Below are 19,330 nucleotides of genomic sequence, written 5' to 3' on the forward strand. Positions count from 1 at the left end.
TATTTTGGTAATGATGAAACTGGGGCTCAAAGATTTTAAGAAAATAAAATATATATATATATTTTTTTTTTTTAAGATTTTATTTATTTGAGAGAGAGGGAAAGAGCACAAGCAGGGAGAGAGGCAGAAGGAGGAGAAGCAGGCTCCCCACTGAGCAGGGAGCCTGACGCGGGGCTCGATCCCAGGCCCCTGGGATCATGACCTGAGCCGAAGGCAGACGCCCAACCGACTGAGCCACCCAGGCGCCCCAAGAAAATAAAATATTTTAAAGAATTTTCCAAGTCATGGCTATCAAACACCAAATATTCGTTGCGTGGCCTTCTGACAAGGATGATGTAAAGCTTTTCATCTATTTACATGTCTTTGTTATTTATAATCTGCATCTTGAGATGATTCCTTTAGTGAAAAGAGCCCTGATTTGAAGGCAAAAAGATCTGTAGTCTTAGGACCTAGCACAGCATCTAGCATCTCATAACCTCTCAATACATAAGTGAAGGTTTCTAGGCCTACCAATTTTTACCTTGAAAAAAGTCTTATCAAATAGCTGGATTCCAGTTATTCCATTTATAAAAGAAAAATACTTGCCTTGCCTACTGTAAGATTGGAAAAAATAATAAATCTGAAAGTTCTTTATTAATTACAAAGTCCCATACAACCGTAAGAGGACATTAGTAATGGTTATAGAGAAAGGCAAAATGTCCTTTATGAACCAGGCTGGGCAAATTCCCACAAAGTGAGGTTATCAGGCAGTAATCCTAAGAGTGGCAGGGGCTACCACTTCTGCTGACACAACTCTCCCTCTCTTCCTCTCCCACCTGCGGGTCAGTCGCCCTTGTCCTTCAGAAGACACACTTCCTTATAAAAGCATTCAGTGTTATTAATGGTAACACCTTCCTCCCACACCATGCACACAAACCCCTCATGGGATTTCCTTCTTTTTCTTTTGTAAATTTGTGAAAAGATCAAATGGATTTAGATGAGTTTCATCACTCTAATAGCCATATATATATATATTCTCAGCATGTCAAAGGGTTTTCAAGTAGCCAGTAGCAGTCTACCAAATCTAGAACTGATCTCATCTTCTCAAGACCTAGGTATCTCCTGCCCTGCCCAATGGCTTGATGACACACATACTAGAGATGCATCTCAGATGCATCTCTATGGGTATGGCCTCCTCCCCAATGGATAGACAGACAGCACCCCAAAGAAATACTCTGTGTCAGTCTGGGGGCAGAGATAAATAAACCCAGTAATTTCAAAATATTTTTTCCACTAACAATCTTCTCTGCAAGTACATCCCATCCAATTTCAAAGATACATATGCAATTCTTGTCTTTTCCTACTGGAAACATCAACATCCAAAGTCTCTTGAGAGTTGAATCCTGAAAGATCCTGATCCCTGCTGCTGTTCCCCATCCCAGCTCTCCTGCCTGTTGTGGCTTCTCAACGTTTCCAAATATAAAACTGATTAATTATGAATGCTGTGGCTTATCTGACCCACATCTCACCTTACTCTTTGCTCCTTTGGAATTCCATTCCATAGTCAGAGGAATATCAATTTCAGAAAATAAGGTTTCCCTGATATCCACCCTGAAGTTTCCTTCTGCAAGTCTCATCTTGTTACTTCTATGGGCCACACTATATAACTCCTCTCCTTCACAGCCTCTCCCTCTTCAGAGATTTGTAGATTGTTACCATGGTTTTCCCTTCATTGCCACTTCACTCAGCCATATATATTTAATTCTTTTCATCTTTCACCATAAATCAGTCCCTTCAACTCTTAAATCAGCTCTCTGCTCTTCTCTGGACTAGTTCCAACTCTCCCAATTCACCTCCAATAACTGATATCCCTTCTGGGAACTCTAATTTCCTTTCTATCTTCCTTGGCTCTCTTTGCCCTCTCCAGAAATAAAATCAGGAGAGACTGAAAGATGTGTGAGGTCAAGGGTCAGGTGTATTGTATTGCATACCTCTACTGTAAGTTTCTCAGGCCTCTCCAAAGTACATGTAAAATCCCCAGTCATATATCCCCTTTCCTGGAGTGAGAGGGGGCTGCTTATAGAGAAACAGGCCCTCCTATCCCACAAGTCAATATCCTCTAGGCCTTTGCCTGGGGGATGGCAGAAGCAAGATGTCAAAACATCCACAAAACAGGTTACAAAGTGGGGCTGTGAGCAATGTGGCAGACATCTTTTCTGAGGTTTGGACTATCCCAGAATGATGCACCAAAATTCATACAGTCTCAGCAATGGCCTTTCTACCCTTCTACCCCTTCTACTCTCCATGAATGAGTACTTTGAAATACTGATCCCATTTATGAATTCAAAGCAACCCAGGAAGAAAAAACATTGCATGTCATGCATTATGAGGCCTCTCAGACATCCTTTCATCCTCTCAGATATCCCAAACCACAAGCAATACAAAGTTACTGCTTTATCCTGACTGGGTGCGTTTCCATTTCGATCACATCCCTACTCACGGTCCTGTTCAAATTCAGGAAGCTATCTTCAGTCTGAGACAAATGGGTGGCTGTAGGCCACTCACCACAAGGGGAATAGGCAGAACACACTTCCTCTCCTGTCCCCTCCTCACAATTAGCCCCATTAGCATGCCTGTGCCCCTCTAGGCCAGACCACTGGTCATTTGGGCAGAAGCAGGGAGAAATAAGCTGAGTTGTTGCCTATTTTCTTTTGTATACTTGAAGACCCTAGGTCACAGAGGAGTTAAATGTCTTTTCTACAACACGAGTCTATATAAGAAGAATAAACCCATTTCCTCAAATGCAATAAATAGTAAAATCAATCCAAGTGTGAGAAGCTAACCTTGAATTTTCATACAGGAAAGTGAATGGAACCACATGATATATGTTGCCCCAAACATGAAACATGAGATAGCAGGGTGTGTCCACTCCCTCCATGGGAAGGTCTGCAGTGGAAACCGTATCTGAATGAGGCTGGGGAGGCAGTGGTAAGGCAAGAGGCTTGTCCTGCATGGCCAGCCACCTAACTGAAAACAGCATATGCCTCAGAGCAAGAGAGCCCAGCCTGTTCCAAGTGTGATCACCACAAGGCCCGAAGTGCTTTTCAATAAACTGTCTGTCTCTCTGGAGGTCATGGAGAGCTCATCCAGTTACACTTAGTGTCTTATTTGATCCCATCAATAATCATTTGATCCCAATGCTGCTGAAAAACGCTTGGCCAAAATTTCTAGCCTTTTAATGACAGAATCCTGGCTCTTTCTGAAAACAGCATTGCTAGATGTGTCAAATGATGCATAAGGCCTTGGTCCAACTGCCAAATGGACTACGATGCTAAGGGAGGACTTGGGACGCTCACAGTGCTTCCCTACTGTCAGCAGCAGAACAGCTCTTGAAGCACACTCCTCTCTACATGAAACTCCCCTGCTCAGCAGCTTCAACTCCTACCTAAAGCTTGACTAGAGTATATTCTTCAAAAGCACTAAGCATGTGACTCTTCAGAGACACCCACTGACAACTTCACGCAAACTGCCTGTTTATAGTAGGCAAGTTCGGGGCTACGGAAAGGACCCCTTTTATCTGTCACCCACATCTCACAGTAGCTGATATAGACTGCTGGGCCTATAGTCACAAGAGGTGACAGGAAAGCTCCAGAGATGCTCATGGACATGAAAGGAGAAGAAAATCCACATTCCCAGAGAAGTCATTTTTATATCCATTACAAATACATTAGGCACTAGAAGAGAATGTTGCAGGTATAAACCACAGAAGCCAGGCTGACATTAAAGCACAGCTGTTCTTCACAAAAGTATCTGTGGTGAGACAACAGTATTGGTCTCCTATCTCAGTACACAGAAGGCACCATCAAACTCATCAGACCCTGCCTCTTACTATAAATTCTGCCTCTTAACAAAATTCCAGCACTGAACACAAAGGGGTCATTTTAGGTGCCAATGCCACCAATGCTAATGCTGAAATATGCATCCAGACTCTTTTTTCCTTGGGGACCACATACCAGTATGTTTTGTGTGTGCGTGCGCAATGACTGAAGAACCTCAGCTTCTAAATATCCCCGCTGCAGGAGAGTACTGGGTGTGTGTGGGAGTATATGTGTGTGCTGGGACAAGCATGGCAGATACTTGTAGTTCTACAGTGGGCTCTTTTCAGTGCTCTCCATCCAATTAATACTAGACATTAGTAACCAGTGGAGCATAAAAATTTCATTTATTTCTGATGATGAGAATGACACAAAAGATGCTGGGTTTGCTCAATGGAATTAGTGTAGGCTTTTAAAAGGCATGATTTCTTTTCTGTGCTTTCTCATTCATTTACATGGTATATTTTATTCACTGAGCCTTTCTCCAGTGGTCTTAGGAGAGAAACATCCATTCAAAACCACCTGGTTTTCCAGTCAAAGAATACTATGGGAAGAGTTAGAAGTAAGTGCTTACACATACACCCCCAACTCAGTGAATAGGAGAAGAAAATGAGAGAGTAAATGAAACAGAAACCTCATTTCAGGAGTCTCCAGCAGAGAGATCTGCAGTGAAACAGGCCTGCCAGAGACTGTTACCCAGAGCTGCTGCTGCGGACATTCAAGCTAAGAATTAGAAGGGGGGGGGGGGGTGGCAGGAGAAGAAAGGGAATTCAACTACTGTCTCTCCTGGCTTCACTGTGACTACCTCAAAGGGAGACAATCTTAGCAACTTTGTTCCCTCTCTTCACATCTCCCTCCTGTCCCATGTTCCTTAGTTCCTCTGGGGCTCTCCCAACAACATCTGAGAGGAAAAACAAGAGGCTGAGAGTGGATAGCACACTGGGGTTGGAGAAAGAGGGCAGAATGAATCAATAAAGAGGCAATCCCTAGGTAAGCCAACATTTGAAAGGGACAGCTAGGTAGGATTCAACAAGATGAAGAAGAGGTCTACATTCTCTGCGAAAGTGTACCACATTGCCCATATCTGTGATGGCCAGGAAGAGGAACAAGGGGAAGGGAAGATGGACAACAGTCTTGAGAGCTAGAGCTAAGCTTGGAATACAAAAGTAATAAGGGCATTTCAACCATCCCAGAGGCCCCCATTAGAAGTGCATCCAATTTTGGCTGAAACCCCATGTAAGTCGATAAAGGCATTCTGCCAAGAACAGAAAACTTTTCTCCCAACTTGGTTGCTGGAGAGAAAGGAAAACCCTCAGGGAGTGACTGTGTTCAAGAAAAAAATAAGAAAATATGGTCTAATGGGAGGGAGGAGGTTTGCGGAAGGAGGAAAAGAGCTAAGAACGAGAGGCTGGGGTTTTGGAAACAGGAATTAGTTGATAGTGGCTGCAAATTGATGTGTCTAAAAATACAAATCCCGACATGTTCAGGCGGGAGCTGCTCACCGGTCCCCAAGATCTGGAAGAGAAGGCGGGGCTGGGAGGCACGGATCGCTGCGGACAGCCTTCCCTCTCTGCCCACTTCGGAAGCCTTCTTCTCAGGCATCAGGCGGATCCTCAGCCGCCCTTCGCCGTGGCGAATCCACCAGCTGAACAGCTCGCTGAGGTTGAACTGGAGCAGTCCCGCAGTCGCCTCCTCTGGGGGCCCGACGCAGCCCTCAAGGATCGCCTCCTCTCCCAGCTCCAGCACCAGCTGCTTGGCGCGCCGGAGCTTGCGAACCGAGCCGCCCTTCAGCACCCTGGTCAGCGTCCGTGCCTGGGCAGGAGCTGGCGAGCTGAAGCCTTCTGTCCAGGAGACCCCGGGCGGTGGCCCCACCAGCCGAAGTAGTGGGGCACAGTCTAGAGCCAGCGAGCCGCGCGCCTCCGTCTGGCCAGCCCTCGGCTCCGACGAGGACGAAGGCGGCAGCAGCAGGTCCCGGGCATAGACGCGGAAGAGCGAGGGCACCACAAAGTCCACCGCCAGGCTCTTCCTCTGCAGACGTGAGTAGCTGAGCGGTTCCCGAGGCTGCAGAGCCGGCCCCACGGCGGCTGAGCCCACGAGCTGGCCGGTCCCGGTCCCGGTTTCTGTCCCGGTCCCTGAGCCCGAGGCTGCCACTGAAAGCAGCGGCAGGAGCAGCCCTAGGAGCCCTAAGGATCCCATCCCGTCAGAGAAGCGCTGTTTATACTAGTCTTCCCACTCTCTGGGATCCAGCCTCGCCCTTCACTTCCCCTCAAATGAGAAGGGTCTCCAAATAGTCCTTAGTCCTGAAAGGCTCCTTCCACCTGATCTGTGCGGGATTATGCGTGCACTCGATTCTCTCGCTTTCCTCTAACTGCAAGGAGGCAAGCAGGAGTCTCAATAAAATGGGGCTAGAAGCTCAGGGGCGTGTCAAGAGACCCTGAGCGCCTCGGGCTCAGCAGCTGGGACCCTGTGCCTCTGGCGCGCCGCGACGAGCGCCGCGCCTTCGTCTGTAGCTTGCTGCGCTCCGGAACAAGAGAAACTACTACGGTTGAAGGGAGGCGGCAATGGGGTCCGTCCTCTCCTGCCCCCCGCGGCTTGAGCTGTGGTCTGTCTGCTCTCCAGCAGCCTCCAATCCTCCGCAACTTTCCAGCTGGGAACAGATGGCGCTCCTTTCGGCTTCTGAGCTCCTCTCCTTTAGTGTAGGGGAAAACCGGGGGCAGGGGTTGCTTTCTCGCGCACCCTCCTGCAACCCTCCGCAGCGGGAAGTCTGCGGATTGCACTGCTCGCTGAACTTCTGGGCTTGAATCGAGCCCCCGCGCTGTGAAGCGGAGGCTCAGGCCGCCGCCGTGCCAAGTTTGCAGCGTCCTTGCTCTCCCGCGCCTCGTCTGCTCAGACTTCTCAGGCACCGAAGCGGCCCCGGCGGCAGCAGCCGAATGAAAGCATTCTGGGCAAGAGAGCCTGAAATCTTGCTGCCCCCTCCTCACCCACCGGCAGCCGCGCCCCCCACCCCCCCGGCTTCGGGTGGCTGAGCAGAGGGCGGCCGAAAGGCGCCTCTGTGCTGTGCGACCCTCCGGACAGCAGCGACGGGATGTGCCAGCTGCTACCTCCGCTGCCGCCCCCGGAGCCGCTGGATCGCATCTGCCTGGGCGCCCGCCACTTGCAGCTGGCGGAATCGCGAGCTCGCGCCGGGAGGGGGCGGGGCCGCGGCGGGGGCGGAGCTCGACCGCCAACTCTGAGCCGCGGCCAGGCTCACGCAGGCCCGCCCCGCCCTGCTCGCACCCGCCAACCAATGGCGCGGCGAGACAGGATCCTATGCAAATCTGCAGAGGCCTCGGCATTCATTGAGAAAAGCACAGGGCCCGCCCCGCCCTCCCTCCATCCCTCTCCCCTCTCCCCTTCCTCCAGATTCCCTGCCCTATTTCTCTGCTATGTGAACAGGAGCGTGTTTTGGATAAATGGGAGGATTGGAAGAGGCCTCTGCAATCAAGCACTCTCCCTAATTATGCATTTAAGAGATTAAACGGGTCCGACTTCAGAAAAGCTGGTTCTGGAATAAAAGTGGAGGCGAGGGGAAGGGAGGAGTGGGAGGAGAGGCAGCACGACATTGCCAAATCCGAGAACAGCTTGGATTAGGGCCCTGAGACAGAATCTTCTCTGACCCTTCCATTATTTAAACGCATTCCTGGGAACCCGCCATCTACACGAGAAAAGTTAGCAGCGTGGGGGTAGAGTGACCATGATCTCTAAGAGTTCTTCAGCTACAGCAAGTACATTTCAGACCTGTCAGTCATCCTGCGTTTTCTCAGAATGGTGCTTGAACATGTGTCACCTCCCTTAGTCTCTTCAAAGTAAATATTTTAAATTCCAGCTTTAGAGATGAGACAAACTGAGTCGCCGAGAGGGTAATTGATTTTCTTTGGGTCACATAGTCATATGTGCATCTCAGGCCCTCCCTCGTGTGCTCTTACTCATACTGCTCTACTTATCCCTCCATGAGTAACAGGCCAAGAAGATCTAGGGGTGACTTAGCTGGAAGGAATAATGATCGAACACTTGCTCACAGCCTTGGGAGTAAGAGTTCATTACTGTACCTCTGGTCTCTCTTTCCCTTCATCTCTCCCGAGCTGCCAACACAGAACTCAGATAATGGCTGTATTTATAACAAGTGGTTCACTAGGACCAAAGACAAAACTATAGTGTTAGGTTCACACAAATCCCCTCCACTCCTTCTTGTCAAAGGTTGATTGTCAGGTCTTGTGCTGTCAGAGCAAAAAATAAGGCAAGATCCTTCCTTGAGGAGCTCACAGCCTGAAAGACAGCAGAGAAGCTTCCTCATAGAATCAGAGCACAGAGTGGAGTTGAATCTCTCTCACTGAGCTGCAGAGTGCTGCAGTAATGTGTCCCTTGCCTCACAGGAGGTGGTGGCCAAGCAGGCCTCTGCTCTCCCAGGCCAGGCTCCTTAGAGCATTGTGGTATTGCCTTTGGCAACTGGAAACCTAATAACAAAAGAAACTTAATTCCAGGAATATTTTGCTTCCTGCTGTATGTTTGGAAACTCACTTAATTTGACAGGTAACTGGCTTCTCCCTGGAACTCAAACTGGGTACACTGCCTTTACAAATTTAAGGGAAAAGAATGATCTGACCCAAGGAGAGAAAGGATGCTCCTACCTTGGTAGAGGAAGACAGGGAGGGAGAAAGAGAAGAGGAAGGAAAGGGTATGGAAGTTAATACTTGGAAAGGATATGTTGGTTAATGCTTTCCTAGTATGGGGGCATATATGTTTGGATTTTCATCAGATTTCACTGGCATGCACACTGGAAGAATAATTTTCTATTTGAAATGTTAAAAAGACTCAAATGTAGGCCCTTTCACTCCTCACTCCATGCATTATTCTCTACATAATTCTTGTCCAAAGTCAAATTGATTGGAGTAATCTGTCAAGAACGATGAATCTTCTGCTACAATCAGTGGCCACTAGGGGGCTGCAGAGACTTGAAACTTCAGATGAGCCACCAGGGTTTAACTTTCTCCCAGGTAATGTCAGGGACCACTGCCTTGGCACCTAGTGCACACAGGGGTCTCAATTAATTCTCATGCTTTTATGAATTCTTTCAGATTTCCCCTGAAGGAGGAAAAGTGCTTATCCCTGTACATTAAATCATACCAAATCTCAAAATTGTTCCCTTTTTGTTAAGTTTATAAGGGAGGCAGGAATGAGTATTGATAGTCTATTGGTCACTATGTATATGCATTTGTAGGAGTGAGTGTGTGAGTGTGTGTGTGTGTGTGTGTCACATCACACAGTGGCCTTTTGGGGGAAGGTATATATTCTTATTTCCATCACAGAGATAAAAACAGTTAAGGATCAGAGAGGCAAAATAATTTGCCCAAGGTCAAATAGCAAGCAAATAAAAGCACTGGAATTCAAACCAATGATTCTTTTTCTCTGAAATTTACACATCCCTCTGGAACAAATTAGGCCTTTTCCTCATGCCTACAGCTATAATGTTGACACCTCTAACCTATATCTTTGCCATCGAGAGGAAGGGAGATGAGAAAGTGCAGCTATAGGGGCGCCTGGGTGGCTCAGTTGGTTAAGCGACTGCCTTCGGCTCAGGTCATGATCCTGGAGTCCCGGGATCGAGTCCCGCATCGGGCTCCCTGCTCAGCAGGGAGTCTGCTTCTCCCTCTGACCCTCATGATCTCTCTCAAATAAATAAATAAAATCTTTAAAAAAAAAAAGAAAGAAAGAAAGAAAGTGCAGCTATAAAGTGCAGGGATAAAAAAGTGTGAGCAAGAGTGACAGCTAACATGTCTTGCACACCTATTAAGGGCCAGCATATTTCAAAATAATTCCCATGCATTATCTCATTTAAGATTCCCAGTAACACTATGAGCGGAAATAATAGTATCTCTTTTTTACAGATCACAAATGGAAGCTCAGAGAGAGTGAGTTCCCAACAATAAGACTACACAGGGAATAAAATGTGTTAAAGGATTTGAAGCTGGATATCTGATGAAGTCCATGGTCTCAAAACCTGAGTAATCTCACAAGAGAGAAATGGAGCAGGGCTCAATAGACTGAGGTGGGCAGAGGGCAACAGAGGAAGAACTGAGAGCCTACTCAAAAAAGGAGCAGCAGGGGGTAGGGTTGGGGGAGGGGGCAGATAGGAGATACTGGAAGCCCTGAGGACACAGTTAATGAGATGGGCTGCTGTGAGTCACCTTGCCATTGACTTGACCAGTTAAGATGGGAGGCAGGAAAGTTAAGTAGACCACGAACCAAGAGAGAAAAAGGGCCAAGTTGCACAATGAAAGCACCAGGACCCTCTTCGGGAAACTCCCACCTTCTGAAAATGGAGAAGTGGACAACTCAGTTAGGGCGGGGTTTGAACTCTCTCAAGGGAAACAGTAATAAAAACTCATCTCAAATCCAGGCAATGTGACTTAAGGCAAAACACATCTCGCAACTGCAGAAAACCTGATGGCGACCTACAGGGTTAATTAAGTCAGGCATTCAGTTGGTCAGGGAGGAAGAGGAGGAGAAGGAGGAGGAGGAGAAGGAAAGAGGGAAAGAAGGAAAATGGGAAGAGGAGCAGGAGAAATAAGGAAGAGAAGGAGAAAAAAGGTGGGAGGAAAAATCAGGAAGTCAAGCTGAAGTTAGGCATTATAAGATAGTCGGGCTAAGATATTTGGAACCCACAACTGGGATAGCTTACCCTGGGGCCAAGATCAGGAATTGGAACCCAGAAGAAACATTCAAATGAACTGTGGATTTGTAGTCAGGAAACTTGCTTTCAATCAAAGCCTTGCTTAAGAGGCTCTAGGACCTTAGGAAAACCCTTGATTTCTCTGGGCTCATGTATCAAATTAGAAAGACCATGTATAGTCTTTAAGACACACATCCACTCTGAAATTCTGTGTGAGATTCTCCAAGTGGCCAAAGAGTTTCATCCAAGACTGGGGACCAGAGTTAACAGGCACTAGAAGGAGACTATGAACTTGCAGGGGAACCAGGAAAAGAGCTTGGACCTAATGCTAGTCAGAGAAAAATTAAAACAAAAACTTATTTTAAAAAATGTCTCTGCCACTAGACTAACCTGAGCTTTGAATCGATAGCCAGCAATTGCTGACAGCTCATACATAAGGTGTCTTCTAATAATCATCATGCTAAGAGGAAAGTAATTCAACCACTATGTATTAGGTACCTACTGTGTGCTTAGATTTGCATGAGGTGCTAAGGAGAGAGATTGTAATTAATAAAACAGTCAAGGTTCTTATCATCATGAAGCCATGATAAAATTAAATTTTTAAAAATATTTTATTTATTGGGTGCCTGGGTGGCTCAGTCGTTAAACATCTGCCTGTGGCTCAGGTCATGATCCCAGGGTCCTGGGATCGAGTCCCACGTTGGGCTCCCGGCTTGGGGGGAAGCCTGCTTCTCCCTCTCCCCCTGCTTGTGTTTCTGCTCTTGCTATCTCTCTGTCAAATAAATAAATAAAATCTTTAAAAATATATATTTTATTTATTTAGAGAGAGAGAGTGTGTGTGTGTGTAAGGGGGGGGAGGGCAGAGGGTGAGGGAAAGAGGATCTCAAGCAGACTCCACACTGAGTGTGGAGCCCGACACAGAGCTCGATCTCACGACCCTGAGATCATGACTTGAGCCAAAATCAAGAGTTGGACACTTAACTGACTGAGCCATCCAGGTGCCCTGATAAAGTTCAATTAAAAAAAAAAAAATACAAAATTGAATTCATACCTATGCTGCAACTAAGCAAAAATTACAAATACAAACAAACAAACAAACAAACAAAAAACCCTGGAGGAAAACATTGAAAAATAAACTTATTGAGGTGGCAGAATTGTGGGTGATTTTTTTTTTACAAATGACTTTTAATGGTTTTGTATAACAAATAATAACAACATTTGATTCCTATTTAAAAATAAAAGCGTATCCGTCAGGATACCCAGGTTATGTTGTAACAACAACAACAAATCTCAGTAACTTAAAAACAAAGAAATGCATTCTCATATTCTATGTCCATTTCAGGTGAGCAGAGGGCTCTGATCATCATAATCAGTAAGGGATCCAGGCTAATGGAGCCTTCAATATCTGGGTCCTGCAACCAACAACTAAATCCTCCAGCCTGGAAACGGCACATGTCATTTCCACTCACAACTCTGGATGGAGCTATCCATATGGTTCTACCCTACCATGGGAGGCCCCGCAAGGTAGAGGCAGAAACATCTAGCAAACAGCCTTACTGGCTCCCGAAGAAGGAGAAAACCTGCAAGTGTTGCATTATCGGACTTAGACCAGGAAGGGTCTAGAAGACAGAGTTACCCAGAGGAAAATGACCTAATTCGCTTGGGATCCACAGCCACATGGGTAGCCCCGCTGCCAACAGAGAGCCCAGCCTCTGAATCTGTACCTACATCACTGCGGAAACAACGGAAGAGCTCAGCCTGCTCTTCTCCGTCCCTAGGCATGATAGGAGAGGCCACAGAAAAAGCCCTTCTCAACCACCAGAGAGTAACAGCTCTCTCCCAGAAACCATAAACAATCTCACATTTACTGGAGAGAGGAGTGACAACCAGAGAGATCAGAGCAAACAGTTCACTCCTATGTATTTCATGGCAATCCCCCGTTTGCTGAAGCACACAGTACATTAGGGAGAAAGACCAACATGTGTTGGTCTTACCACCTGCTGCTATCCTAATATTTTCTTGGTTTTTTTTTTAATATCCTTTTTGGCTGAGGAAGATGAAAATAAGATCAATATGGTCTTCTCGAAAAGTCTTTTAAAGAGCTCCACACTGATGCACAGTATCCATTCCATTTTAGTTCTTTCTGATTTCCAGCCAACACGGGTTAGCGCCCTGGCCTGAGACTTTTAGTGGCATCAAGAAGGCTTTGGTATTTTAGAGCCTAGTCACGTCAATGTGGTAGATCAAATGGACCATGAGCAAGATAATCTCTGAGCAATGGGTTACAGCTAATTGAATGATCACAGTAACAGTTCCCACTGGCCAGTCCTATCTGATCCATCATTTCACATCTCCATTGTCCTGCCCAGCCCTGTGTCCCTGCTTTCCTTTCTTATCCAGACCCAGGGCTGACTGAATCCCTTTGACTCAGCCCTACCCAGTTTAGGGACCAACCTTGGCTCTACTTAGGAAGAATTAAGATCAGAACTGACATTCATGCTAATCCCCCTCTCACTTTGAATCCTATTTCAAATAAATGCTATTTTTGTCTTGCTCCTGTGACCAAGCCTCACCTTATCCCTCATTTCCTAAAGGGCCAGGCTTAGCCCTGATCTTCCAGGCAATCCCTTTTCTCTGAAGTCTGCTTTCCATTGTTTGCCTTCCCCAATGCCAGTCCCGTGCCGACTCAGCTATGTCCCAGTCCTCTCTCCCAGAAATAATGAACTAGGGATGCCCACCTTTCATCCCTTTCCCCCTTCTTCTGATTGGGCCCACAGCCCAAACAGAGCATCACTAATTATCAAGGGGTGCAGGCCATGGCCATGGCTGATTAGAAGAGAGTCAAACATCTGACTCTAGAGAGGCCGGTCCCCAGGCTAGGTGAAGCCAATCAGCTTCCCTCTCCAAAATCTGAAGTAGGTAGCAGGGACAGTGTGACACTGACATTTGAGTCATGTTATTAGTGGGGCACCGGAATGCCCCCTTTCTTCAGGACTGATGGTTTCCAATAAACCCTCACTTTTTGAGCAAATTTGGGATGGACTTTGCTCCTGGCAAATCAAACTAAGACAAGCTGTGACATGCCCTTTCCCTCTCACTGGTCCTTCCTGGTACTGACTCTCTGCCTAGGTTCTGTGTAGACACTGTTCTCTAAGCCCAGAGGCACCGACCCCCAGCACTGCTCACCCTGCCAACCAGGATTGGCCCCAGAGTCCCCTGCTTTCAGTTCTGCGCTGACTGGGAACAGAGTATCCAGGTGGATCTGGTCAGCACTGGAAAACCTAGGACCATATTTTCAAAGCCACAAATCTAAACATGTGGTCTGACATGACCTCTATCTATAGCAGGTTTCCACATACAGCAGGCAATTTGGATGTTGCAATGTTCATATTCTGCAGATATTTCAAGACCCTATAGAAAATAAAGTTACATCATGCTGATCCAAAGCATCCAGGATGTAAGGTTATAATTCCAGTAACCAATAACTAGGCCCCCAGAATTTGACAGCAGTCCTGTAAACAGGGAGAGCTACCTAGTTGCCTGAGGAAGAGCCTTGTTTGTACCTTCTTTCCCTTTCCAAATTCCAAACCCTATCTAAAGGTTCCTGGTGACTTGGCAGTCTCAGTATGGCCCAGCTAATCAGTTCTTATTCTGCAAAACAGACCCTCCAACCTCCCACCAATCCAGGATGCTTGGCCATGGAGAGTTAGCCAAGCCCCAGAGGCTTGCCCATTACTTTGAACAGCAAGTGTCCACCAGTGGTAACCAGCTTCAAAGATAGCCCTGTCTCCTTATATTTGCACCCTTGTGCATTGCCCTCCCACACTAAATAGGGCTGACCAGTGTCACCAATAGGATATATAACAATGATATTGTGTGACTTCTGGGTTTGGTCGTAAGAGACATGAGATTTTCTCGGATCACTTGCTCTGGAGGAAGCCAGCTTCCATGTTGTACAGATATTTAAAGATTGATTGATTGATTGATTGATTTGAGAGGGGCGGGGGCAGAGGGAGAGGGAGAGAATCTCAAACGACTTCCTGCTGAGTGCAAGAGCCTCACACGGGGCTCAACCTCAAAACAGGACCTGAACCGAAATCAAGAGTCAGACACTTAACCAACTGAGGCACCCAGGCACCCCAAGATATTTAAGAAGCCATAGGGAGAGGTCCGTGTGGCAAGGGACAAAAGATTCCTCCCAACAGCCAGTCCTCACTTGCCAGGCACGTGAATAAGTCACTTTGGAAGTGGATCCTGCAGCCTCAGTTGCTGACTGTAGCCATCTAAGAGGCCCGGAGCCAGAACCACTTAGCTAAGTCAAATCTTGACTCACATTAACTTGTGAGATGACAATATTTATTATTATTTTAGATTGCTAAGTTTTGCATTAATGTGTTGTGCAAGCTGCAAATATACCACCCCTTCCTATTCATTAGGTTCCTCTGTCTCCGCTTTCACCTGCTTCCCCAGCCAAGCCATGCAGACCAGTCCTCCACAGCTGGTGCTGCATGTGCCCAAACATCCACCAACATGGGGTTCGCCCACCAAGGCAGAGTTCGTCTAGCAGCCAGGGGCAAGATACCCCTCAAATATACCTCACTGTTCTGTGGGCACTGCAAGAGAAGCTACACATCCCCTCACGGCCCTGGGAATGAATCCTTTCCATTTCCTTCTTTCTTTTATAGCACTTTCTTTCTGTTTATAAAAGCGATACATATTAATTATAGGAAATTCGGAAAATTCAGAAGTTTAAATAACCCATAGTGTTGCCACCCAAAAATAATGACTCCAAATTTGGATATATTTCCTTCCAGTATTGTTTTAAATTATTACAATTTGGCTCATGCAAAGTTATATCCTGCACTACTTTTTTTAACTTAACATTATATTGTGAGCATTTTCCCATATCACAGAACATTCTAGGGATTTATGATTTTTAATGACTGCATAGAATTACAATGTGTAGATGTACCATAATTTGTTTAACCAATCTCTATCTTTGAACTTGTGGGGTTTTTCCAAGTCTCTACTGTTACAAATTATGCTGTGACAAATATTCATGGACATCAATCTCAGCCCGTGACTCTGATTAATTCTATAGCTCATAAATCTGTTTACATTTCATTTCTTTAGATCCTTTAAGTTTCTTTGAAAAAAAAAAAAAGTAACCATTAACACATATATAGAATTTAAAAGTTACAAAAACGTATGCAGTGACCGGGTGCCTGGGTGGCTCAGCCAGTTGAGCATCTGACTCTTGATTTTGGCTGGGATTATGATCTTGGGGTCATGGGATTGAGCCCCATGTCGGGCTCCACACTTGGAGGGGAGTCTGCTTGGGATTCTCTCTCCCCATCTACCCCTGCCCCTCCCCACCGCTCGCTCTTTCTCTCTCTCTCTCAAATGGATGAATAAATCTTAAAAAAAAAAAAAAAAAGTTATGCAGTGAAAGTACATCTTTCTCCCACCAGGGTTCCCTGGTCCTCCCACTGTCTCTTCTCCAGAGGTGACAGTTTTTACCCATTCTGGGGTATTGATGCAGAATTCCTCTACGTATATACAATCACATACGTGTAGGTCAGTGGTTCTCAAAGTGTGGCCCATGGACCCCTGGGGGGTCCTCAAGACCGTCTCAGGGAGCCCATAAGATCAAAACCAGTCTCATAATAATATCAAGGCATTAGTCACCTGCTTCACTTTTATTCTCTCTCAAGTATACAGTGGAGTTTTCCAGAGGCTGCATGACATGTGATTACATCATCACTTTGACAGCTAATGAAATGTGTGCTTGTGGATTCTTGGGCTTTCTAGAATTTTCTAAGACAACTGAGAACCTTGATTAGAGTCCTCAAAAATTTTTAAGATTGTAAAGCTCTGGAGACCAAAAATGTTTGAGATTTATTGATAGAGACTTCAAAACACACATACACAACTGGTATCATACCATATATATATATATATTCTGTAGGTTTTTTCTTTAAATATGACAATACATCTTCGAGATTATTTCATCTCAGCACCTATAAAACAGCCTTAGTGTTTTTAAGTGACTGTATTTCATTCTATTTTATGGTTGTTCCATATGTATTCAACCAGTTCCTATTGATGGAATTTAGGGTTTTTTTTTTCAAACCTTTGCTTTCATTTATTACTATTATAAAACAATAAATATTGCACAGGATAACCCTGTATGCTCCTCATTTTGTACAAATGCAAGTACATCTCTATAGTAATCCATAGTGGTGGAATTGCTGGCTCAAAGGGTATGCACATTTAAAACAGGTACTGGGAAACTGCCTTACAAAGAATGTGTCAATTTTTATACCCAAAATAGTTGGGAGTGATTGTTTCCTCACAACCTCACCATCAATTGCAGTGTATCATCAAACTTTTGATCACTAAAATCAGATAATTAAAAATATGGTATCCCACTGTACTTTTAAATTCCATTTCTCCCATTCTGAGTAGAAGAAGTATATTTTCCTATTTTGAAAAGTCTTATCATCTTCTTTGGAAAGTCTCTACTTATGTAGTTTGTCCATTTGTCATTTGATTTATTAGTTCTTTCTTATTGATTAGTAGGATATCTTTATATATTAAGAAAATTAGCACATTTGTGTCTTTTTGCCCTTTATTTTATCTTACCATGAAAATTAAATTTTGCAACTATCAAATTAATAATCTCTTGTATAACTTCTGGTTGTAAGTTCCCCTCATCCAAAATACACATGTATTCTAAAATTTATCCTATATTTTATCCTAGTATTTTTATGAGTTTTTATGGTTTGACCTTTTTATAACATTTGGGTTTTTTTGGTAAAGAACTGAAGTCCAACTTTATCTTTTAATTTTCTTCCTACATGGGACTCATTGAATTCACTCAATATTTATTTCATGAGCAATAATTTCCCCCACTGATAAGAAATGCCAAGTTTATTATAAAATAATTTTTTGCCGGGGCGCCTGGGTGGCTCAGTTGGTTAAGCGACTGCTTTCGGCTCAGGTCATGATCCTGGAGTCCCTGGATCGAGTCCCGCATCGGGCCCCCTGCTCGGCAGGGAGTCTGCTTCTCCCTCTGACCCTCCCCCCTCTCATGTGCTCTCTCTCTCATTCTCTCTCTCTCAAATAAATAAAATCTTTAAAAAAAAATAAAAAATAAAAAAAATAAAATAAAATAAAATAATTTTTTGCCTGAATTTGGATCTCTTCCTGAGTCCCCATTCTGTTCATGGATCCATTTGTCTACTCCTCCCCAAAGTATAGGGAGAAAGCTATATCCTCCTTGCAATTATTCTTTCTTTATATTAAATTTACCTATCCTTGCTCCTTTATTTTGCCATATGAATTTTAGAACTGACTCAACTAGTTTTAAAAACTCCTGTTATACTGGGTGCCTGGGTGGCTCAGTTGGTTAAGTGACTGCCTTCGGCTCAGGTCACGATCCTGGAGTCCCTGGATCGAGTCCTGCATCGGGCTCCCTGCTCGGCAGGGAGCCTGCTTCTCCCTCTGACCCTCCCCCCTCTCATGTGCTCTCTCTCTCTTATTCTCTCTGTCTCAAATAAATAAATAAAATCTTTAAAAAAAAAAAAAAAACTCCTGTTATTTTATTTATTGAGATCATTTAAAATTTACAGATTAACATAGGGAGAATCTGTATCTTTATAATGTTGAGTCTTTCTATCAAGAACACAGGAGCTTCTTTTTTTTTTTTCCACCATGTTCTTTGTAACATTTAACAATGTCTTCACATACTTCTCACATATTCTTTGTAATATTTATTCCTATCATTTTTTTTGTTATTGTAAATGGGGATTTTTTTCTTTCAGATATAATTTCTAACTGGTTATTGTGACACATGTTGGGATGCTATTGATTTTTCTATATTCATTTTGTGTCTAGCCTTCTTAGCAGATAGAGTCATGCTTCTAACAGTTTTTCAGTTGATCTTCTTGGATTTTCCAAATACACAACTATATCACCTGCAAACAATGATAATTTTGCTCCCTTCTCTTCAATTTAATACCATCTTTCATTCCTTTATCAAATTTTATTGGCGAGCTCCTCCAAAAAAAAAATTAAATCATAGTGAAGTTGGTGTAGAGCTATGTGTCTGTTGTTCCCGATTGTATGAGAATGATTCTAATACCTCACCATTAAGACTGATGTTGGGATTTGCCTTGAAAAATACATCTTTTTATTGAATTACAACTTACATTTCCAAACTCTATGGCCCCATGAAAATTTCAGATCCCCCAATCACTGTGACCCCCATCCTGCACCTGCCAGACAATGTGTGTGTACATCTAAACTGGAGGAATGAGTTTGTCGTCTAGAATCAGGTGGCAAAATTTACCTTGAGGACCAGGATTCGATATTTTAAACATTCTCTTCTAAAAGGGATTACCAAAAAGAGGCACTACAGAAATTTCATTTTAGGGGGCTGAGTGAGAAGTTACTATTGCGGCTTGACTAGTTCTCAAGGAACATTTAAGGAAAGGAGACTGTGCCTGCAAAATCCTCAAACCCACACTTATTCATACCACTGATCTTTCTGATCTTTCATACCACTCTTTCTCCTGAGTCCCCTAAGTCCTTGCCTGTCTGACTCACAAAGCATACCTCAGCCCTGGCTCCAGAGTCATTTCAGACACACTCTCTATCCTGACCCCAAACCAGCTAACACCACCCTTGTGCAGGCTATACAACCAGATTTCACAGCAGTGTTTCCCAATGAGCATAAGAATAGCCCAGATGCTTGCTTAAAACT

General features: G+C 44.7%; 1 protein-coding gene across 1 annotated transcript in view; it reads right to left on the reverse strand.

Moving 5' to 3' along the window:
* ALK (ALK receptor tyrosine kinase) overlaps positions 1-6,998 on the reverse strand; it is a 676,339-nt gene extending 669,341 nt beyond the window's left edge. Inside the window, exon 1 of the mRNA XM_078056142.1 lies at positions 5,357-6,998. Within this exon, the coding sequence (XP_077912268.1) occupies positions 5,357-6,050 (694 nt within the window). The 5' untranslated portion in view covers positions 6,051-6,998. The remainder of the gene's footprint in view (positions 1-5,356) is intronic.
* Positions 6,999-19,330: the final 12,332 nt, after the last annotated feature.

This window comes from Halichoerus grypus, chromosome 10 (assembly GCF_964656455.1).
Source record: "Halichoerus grypus chromosome 10, mHalGry1.hap1.1, whole genome shotgun sequence".
Taxonomy (NCBI): Eukaryota; Metazoa; Chordata; class Mammalia; order Carnivora; family Phocidae; genus Halichoerus; species Halichoerus grypus.